The sequence below is a fragment of the Hippoglossus hippoglossus genome, chromosome 16 (assembly GCF_009819705.1).
Source record: "Hippoglossus hippoglossus isolate fHipHip1 chromosome 16, fHipHip1.pri, whole genome shotgun sequence".
Classification (NCBI taxonomy): Eukaryota; Metazoa; Chordata; class Actinopteri; order Pleuronectiformes; family Pleuronectidae; genus Hippoglossus; species Hippoglossus hippoglossus.
In genome coordinates this window covers 8,048,028-8,056,221 of record NC_047166.1, presented here as the reverse complement: position 1 = coordinate 8,056,221, position 8,194 = coordinate 8,048,028, and the positions used below count along the sequence as shown (strand labels likewise).

Genomic DNA, 8,194 nt, shown 5'->3' with positions numbered 1-8,194 from the left:
ATAGAAAAAATAAATAAGCATGAGCTTATAGAATGTGATGGATAAAACTACCCGACAGTATATATGACTCTTGGGAACATCATATATTGTCCATTCAATTTCATATATTTGTAATTGTGTCAGACTGTACACCTTGTTCACACATTTCAATTTTTTTTATAGTTCCTCATATTTATATTGTATTTTTTACTTCTTTCCTTTTCTACATGTGTATTTCACTATTCCCTCGATGCTGCTGTAACAGTATTAATCTTATCAAAGATTCAAAGATCTGTCATCACACTCAGGAACAAGGAAATTGTAAAGGCTTCTTTCTCTTCTATCTCTCTCTCTCTATATATATATGGGATATAGTATGAAAAATTGAAATAGTAGCAGCATCAGCAAATAAAATAGAATGACTGAATTTACAAATAGTGATAAATGGTGCAGTCCCTGAGGTTTGGAGTGTGTGTGTTTGTTTAGTCTGGTTCTGTCATCAACATAAATGTAATCCACTTGTTAATCTACTAAAAGTAAGTACATTTCACTGATACCTCTGTGTGTGTGTGTGTGTGCGTTTAGTTTTATCTTATTTTAACATCTAACTAATCCATTTTTATTATACGTCAAGTACATTGTACTGAAACCTGTACTGTACAAAGTTTGGAATGCAGGGATTACTTCAATTTTACCTTGAGCCGATAATATACTTTAATTTCATTTAAACACTCCCTGTGACATTATTCAGCAGCAGTGTTGGTCATATTAAAAAGTGAGGGAGAGATGCGTGTGTGTGTGTGTGTGTGTGTGACCTCTAATGAGAACATGATTGCAATCAGCGGTGGCATTTTTAATGCGCGTGCGTGTGTCGCATCTCAAAGTACGAGCGGAACCGGACGCGCGCACCCCCCAACACGCACACCAGCACCAGCTTCTGCTCCTGGAGGGGGGCACATGCACATCGACCAACGTGCACGCGGCCGGCCTCTCTCTCTCTCTCTCTTTCCCCCATCTCTCCCCTCCCTTCTCTCTCTCAACCCCCATCTCACTCTCTCTCCTCCACTTTCTCACTCGACCCCTCTCTCTCTCTCATCCCCTCTCTCACCTCCTCTCTCACTCACTCAGTCACCCCTCTCTCTCTCACTCACTCACTCAGTCACCTCTCTCTCTCTCTCTCTAACTCCCCCCCTCACCTCCTCTCTCACTCACTCAGTCACCCCTCTCTCTCTTCCCCTCTCTCACTCACTCAGTCACCCCTCTCTCTCTCACTCACTCACTCAGTCACCTCTCTCTCTCTCTCTCTCTCTCTAACTCCCCCCCTCACCTCCTCTCTCACTCACTCAGTCACCCCTCTCTCTCTCTTCCCCTCTCTCACTCACTCAGTCACCCCTCTCTCTCTCACTCACTCACTCAGTCACCTCTCTCTCTCTCTCTCTCTCTCTCTCTCTCTAACTCCCCCCCTCACCTCCTCTCTCACTCACTCAGTCACCCCTCTCTCTCTCTCTCTTGCGGGCGCGCTCCTTTTGGCTGGAGCCGTGCCTCCGTGCGCGCTCCCGCCTCAGACACGGGCTTCGGGGAGCCCGGGATCGCAGACGAGAGACGGCGGGGGAGAGAGAAAGATGGAGGTGAGGGCAGGGGAGAGACTCGCGTGGCTGCTGCTGTGCAGCCTCCTGTGCGTAGACTCGGTCCTCGGGAAATACGTGAAGGGAATCGTCAACACGAAAGAGGTGAGCGCAGCGTGCGTGTGTTTGTTTGTGTGCGTGTGCGTTTTTCTTTGCCACTCGCGACAATGGCACCGCCGCTGACTGATGGGAGAGAGGGGGGGACGGGGGGACGGACCGGACTGCGTAACCGCGCACAGTTGCCTCCGCGGCGGATGAAGAAGCTGCGACCACTGCGCCTTCAAGTTCCCTCGGATATGCATGACACACACGCACACATGCACACATGCACACACACACACTCACACCTCTCTGCTCTTGCTTCGCAGTCGCGCTCCATCTGCGTCCATGTCATCCGTGGCGCATATTTCATCCTCATGGGTCTTTGGCATCATCATCACCATCATCATCATCTTCATCGTCATCTTCATCCCACGAGTCCCCGGTTATTATCGATCCAGCGTCCGGGTATCGATCACTCATCTGTGACGTGCACGCTCCTGTTGATGAAATGCTCCGTTTCTGTTCATTATCAGAGGAGTCGTTACAGGTGGCGCGCAGCGGTAGATCGATCCTGGAGAAGCTCAGTCCAGCCTCCTTACCTCCTTACCTCCTTCCCTCATTCCTTCCTTCCCTCCTTCCTTTCTGGGTTTATTGTTTTTCAGACAGATCATCAGCATCGAACACGCTGACAAGATCTGAGTTTAAGAATGTGCGCTGCTCTTGTTGTAATTCCGGAGAAGCTGCAGCCCCCTGCTGTTCCACACCTCTGCTCTGTGGTCTCACGAGTTCCTGGAGTTTGACGGACTAGTTGCACAGGGGGGGTGGCTACCATTTTGTTCTGGCCACTGTGCAGAACAAAGTACAACCAGTCTGGTCAAATGAGCATCGATCCAAGTGTTAATGGTCTTTGAGAAAATGTTCATGGTTCTGTTGGGATTCCTGCAGAAACTGAGCTTTGGCGGTGGAACAACAGAAGAAACATTTGACCCTTCAGTCTGTGGGGTCAGGTGTAGTTTTCTTACCAGATATATTAGATTCTTCTTCCCCCAAATAAAGGAGGAATATAATAACAACACAACTCCCCAGAGCCCATCATGTGCAGATTTGTTGTTTTGTTCCTGACAGTAAAATCTCGAATGGGAGAAGTTGAAAGCAGCAGATTCGCACCACCTTTGCTTGACGGATGCTTTCTGAAGTTGATAAATTTAAATAAGTCCACTAACCCCCACATCCGGGGACTATTTTGTTGCACGGTGCAGCTCGGGTCACAGTGGGGACCGCTGGTGTTGTAGTTAAAAACACACGCACGTACAGAAATGTCCCTCCAATTAATCAGTATTTGCATTCTGCCTTGTGCATCCAGGTGTTTCCTGTATCACATATTTTCACGTCCTGTTTAAATGTGATTTGGAAGCAAAACCACAGTTTGTAATGGAGCCCCACGTAGCAGCTTGTATATCACCTCCTCCTTGTTTCTTGGCTCCTCCAAGAAACAAAGAGCAGAACCAGACACTGAGGCAGTTTCAGGCAACAAGCTTTAATTCCCACTCTGTCGCTCACTGACCTCTTGTGCTCACATTCCCCGAGCTATAGTCAATTTCAAAATGTGTCTTGAACTGAGAGATTGAAGTCACCAGTTTGAATCCCTGGGATGACGATGGGGGCTCAGAATAGATAAATCGAACACGAGGCAATCATCCATCCATCACGGCTGCCGAGATGCCCTTGAACGCAGCACTGAATGTGCACCTGCTCCGGTGGAGCTGCTCAGTGGCCGATGGGTTTCACTGGGCGTCCTCCAAGTGTGAGTGTGGGTTTGATGCTCATTATCCTGACTATAAAAGCATCTACCGTTCTATTCCTCTGCTGTAAATAAGAAAAGGGTCGCAACTGTCACCAACAACTGTCAAACTGTCTTGTTATGTGCGGCTTAACAATATGCGGCTTAAAAATAAAAAGAGGCTTCACATTAATAAGTACATTTCATATCGTCACGGTGCGGCTGCAACGGTTGTTTTCATCATCACTTAGTCTGTTTATTATTTTCTTGATACAATCCACGAGTTATTTCTATAAAATGTCAGGAATGATTTATCGGTTTTCCAATAATAATCCTCTGCTATTGTGACCTATATCGGTATCTGCATTTATGTTTTGCGTAGAAAGGAGTACAGAATAAACAATGCAGAAAATATGTGTTTATGTTTACATTCTAAGGCAAAATTCCAATTGTAGTTGAATGCATTTTTATTCAAAAATAAAATGTATTTAATTTCTTTGTCATGAGGGTTTAAAAACAATATCTTAGAAGTCATTTTCAAAAAAATGTTACTACATAATATTGGCATTAGCCCCCAAAATTTCATTTGTCAGCCTCTAGAAAATATCGAAAAATATCCATTACATTGTCTAGAAGATGAATACGAATGCTTTTTAAATAAAGGAGGAATTAATTAATACAACTTTAGACCTGCTCTCTCTAAAAATACTCATTTCTTTCTCTAGCTATGTGGATTTTCTCTCCTTCTTCTCATGCTGTCATTTGGCAGTTTATGCAAAACACCGGGGGACTTTGAATGACATCAAGACACACCAGGCTTGACAGATTGACAGTGCGTGTATTTGTACAGTTTAGCACATCAGCAGTCTTGTGTATTCCTTCCTCCAGTGTCAGCCATAAACTCCACATTCACACACACACCAACCAGTGGTGAACCATGAGTATCAGAGACTGGTCACCTCCCTGTGACCACTCACATGCAGCCTCAAACTAAATCTTTGTTGCTTTTGCTGTTTTCTATATAAAGCTCAAACAAAAGGGGCCAAAATACCACTCGGCAGTTAAGCCCCCTTAAAACACACTGGACGCAGTTGACCAGTCTAAGCTTTTACAAAGCAGTAGAGCAAAAAGGCTGAATATATAGAAGCTTTAACTTATGTCAATATTCACATGCTACAGTTACAGATTAGCTTGGATCCACAATGACACTGTTCAGTTTATTTTTCTGAAACCATGAGTGCAACTCGAATGGCACCCAGTAGAGCTCATACCTCTGCCAAGACCCAACAGTCCCCTTAAATTCAATCAAGCTTTATAGCCAAGCCAACAAAACAGATCATGAAATCATAATCTCCACTGAGGAAGAATGATGGGAAGATAAAGACAAACCAAACAAAAGCCTACCCTCCTATAAAACCACATTTAAATCCACTAGATCCAGATTTTTATTTTGATCTGCACCAAAGTACACACACTCATAGACACATAAGTCCCGTAAATTAGTGATTAAAAATATAATCCTTGGATAAGCCCCTTTGTTAGTATCCTCAAAATTGAATGGGTTCTTTCTTGGCCGATATCCCATCCTTCCAAATTTTGGAGGAATTTGTTCAATAGCTTCTGTGTAATCCTGCTGACAAACAAACTAAATAACCTACCAACAAACAGACGGACAGATAGGGGGGGGGAAGTTGGCCCCCTTGTGGAGATGAAATATAATTCGTTCAGATTTGCCGCCAATGTAAAACCGGCGACTCCCTACCTTTGATCATTCTGCAATTATTTATATTCCTTTAGTCTCTTGGCCAATCAAAATGCTAATGTTAATTGCAGGCTGTCGACTACTTCACTTCTTCTAACATGAACAACTTTAATCATCATTAATCTGGAAGGAATCACGGCTAACCAACCAAAGATCAGATGCAACCTTCTGCAAATTATCTTGCTTTTGATTTTGTAATATAATTTCATAAAACCGAAATCTCATCTGAGCAGAAGATCAGAGCAATTTGCATTCAGTTATTAAACCTGTGAGTCACGTCTCTGACCCGTTCTTGTCCCCACCTTCCCGTCCTCCGTCCTATCACTTAGCCATCTGTGCTGTCTGACGTCTGAAGTCTCTGATCTGCTCCGTAGCTCAAACCACAGCACAGAAAAAAGGTAAACCCCATGAAATGGCTTTGGCCTTGAGCATCAGGACGGCCGAGGGTAATGATTTTCTTTTGGTTCCACCTGCTATAAATCAAAATGCGATTGGTTAATTCACCTGACACTTTTCAAACAAACACACACAGCTATGTAAGCTTCATGCCTAATTTCCTTGTGATGAACTCTATTAGCAACCATTTCATTCAACTTAATAGAAAATTAGACTCAAACTAGAATTAGAGAAGAGTAATTACAAAATTAGAAGAAAATAATTGTTAAATACAAGCGATTAAGTCACTTTTAAAATGCTAATATTTTAGGGCATGGAAGCCCCTAAGTGTTCCCCATCCCCACTGACACAAAAACACTCCCATGAAGCTGTAGCTGTCTCAAGGCTGAGTTTGTGCGGGGCTGTAAATCCACAAATCAACTTTACCACAGTGAAAGACAAAATCCAACAAAGACAATGGTCCGCCCAACTGGTCAGCAGCTTCTCTTGGGCAGGGAGTTGTGTACATAAGCCTAAGTGGCTCATGGTGTGTGGAGGCGCTGATAAAAACGTCCCTGTGAGGGGCAGTAGTGTCGAAGCCTTGGGGTCAGGAGAAGGTCATCGGTTCGAATCCAGCTGGGAAAACGTGAGCAGGGAAAGAGATAAAAAAAAAAAAGTGACCCATCCTTTAACAGCCAACTGAACAGGACCTGTGAGAATGGCAGTAAATCCACTCTCTGTCTCCTGTGTCAATGAGTTTGTAGCAGACGATGTTGAACATTTATTACTGCAAAGTCCTCGTTTGACCTCGGGATGGGCTGTTTAGTTACATTTACACAGCGCGCGCACACACACACACACACACACACACACTGGTTGATGCAGCGGCCAAACATCAGTTTCCAAAAGGGCTGAAGGATTTTGAGGATTTTGCTATTTTTTTGGGGGGACTAATCTTGTCATTGCAATTTAAATTAGGCAGATAAAAGTAAACTCTGGTCTATAGAAAACCTTTCATCAAACAGTAGGTCACATTTAGCCGAAGTGTAAATGACACCAGTGTGCAGGGAATGTATTGACCAGGTTTTCTTTGTGATGATGTGCAGCCGTCTGACAGAATCAACAGTTGTCTTTGTAGCTGAATCAATGAATTCAGCAGTTACTGGCTTTAACTTATTTGCTTTAATTTGTAATTGAACTTTAAGGGACAGGATAGAGAAATCCCCAATTTTATATAAGGTAACGGGACGTTATCTTGAATAAAACCCACTTTACCTGTGGCTTTGCCTGTTTGCCATAACTTCCAGGGCAACTGACGTATGATGAAGGAAAAACACTCTGTTAGCCAGTTAGCATCTGTTGTTATCCCTCCCACTGTTTGTACTGGTCCCTCCTCATGAATCATGATTTGCAGTTTGCTGCCTGTTCAGTTGCCAAAGTTCTCCCTGTAAAGCCCAAACAACAGGGGAACCAGGCGACACAAGAACATTATGGCACAATTAATGGTGGTCAGCGACAACTCCCTAGGTCTTTTGTTATTGTTTTGAGAGACCCCTAGTGGCCCCTGGTTTATTTTTATTTAGTGTCAATTGCAGCTCTTGCAGGTTTAAAAATACCCACATTCATATCCTGATTTTAATATGAGAGATGGAGTCATCCAGCTCTAGTTTTCCACTTTCTCTCATCGAAAAACCGACTGTAGACAGGTTAAAAGTTCACTGGTCTTTGAGTTAATGAAAATTTGTGGATTAGACTTGAAAGGTCTTTCAACTTCTTTTCAACTTTTTTTTTGTCTTTCAAAATTAATGAAAATGAACAGATGCCCTTGAAAGTCCTTCTTTCTAATTTAAACATCCAGCACCCATATTCATCATCATGCTCGAGCTCCCTGGGCCTTATATCAACACAAGCAGATGAAAACACACTGATGAATGTCTGGGTTGATAGGACGCCAGTTTTGAAATGAAGGATTTCACCAGGATTGAAGTGAAGAGGCCAAGCATGTGATGTCTTATGTTAATCAATGCCATGAAAATATACCAGAACTGAAATGATGGATTTCACCAAACAAGACTTTCAAAGTCATGTAAACTTCAAGTTGACATTGCAGTGAATGTCGGGAGCCTTCTATGTGTGGAATTTCAAACTCAATCAGTTTTCCTACATCTCTTTTTAATGAGGACTTTGTGATTAGATACAGGCACCGTGTGCGTGTACAGGTATTTGCACGTGAGAAGTGTTCTCATGTGTCCATATGCTTGCTTTAGTGTGTGTGTGTGTGTGTGTGTGTGTGTGTGTGTGTGTGTGTGTGTGTGTGTGTGTGTGTGTGTGTGTGTGTGTGTGTGTGTGTGTGCTCATGTGGATCACCCAGAGGGACGCACAGTGGCACCGAGCTTGAGTGTGTTTGTGTGCGTGCTGGTGCGTGAGTGTGTTTATGCTTTGCAGCGTTGTGTAACCCTGACTAATGAATCATTGAGAAGCCCAGCGGTCCAGGGGTGACTTGACTAGCTGATTGGTAATTAATTGTTAATGAGGCTTAGCAAGCAAACAGGGATCTGGAGAAAAAAGACAGAAAGCTTCGGAGAAGAAAGGACAGAAACTGAGAGGGAGGGAGACAGAAAGAGATGCTAA

General features: G+C 43.6%; 1 protein-coding gene and 1 long non-coding RNA gene across 2 annotated transcripts in view; one reads left to right on the top strand and one right to left on the bottom strand.

Annotated features, from left to right (window-relative positions):
• Positions 1-1,078: 1,078 nt before the first annotated feature.
• On the bottom strand, positions 1,079-1,584 carry LOC117777008. Its single transcript, XR_004616529.1, has 3 exons — positions 1,472-1,584; positions 1,307-1,313; positions 1,079-1,102 (listed from the first exon to the last, which is right to left on the bottom strand). It is a non-coding gene; the product is annotated as an uncharacterized LOC117777008 (long non-coding RNA).
• Positions 1,527-8,194, top strand: part of tmem145 (transmembrane protein 145) — a 35,802-nt gene continuing 29,134 nt past the window's right edge. Inside the window, exon 1 of the mRNA XM_034611436.1 lies at positions 1,527-1,709. Coding sequence (XP_034467327.1) covers positions 1,602-1,709 — 108 coding nt within the window. The 5' untranslated portion in view covers positions 1,527-1,601. The remainder of the gene's footprint in view (positions 1,710-8,194) is intronic.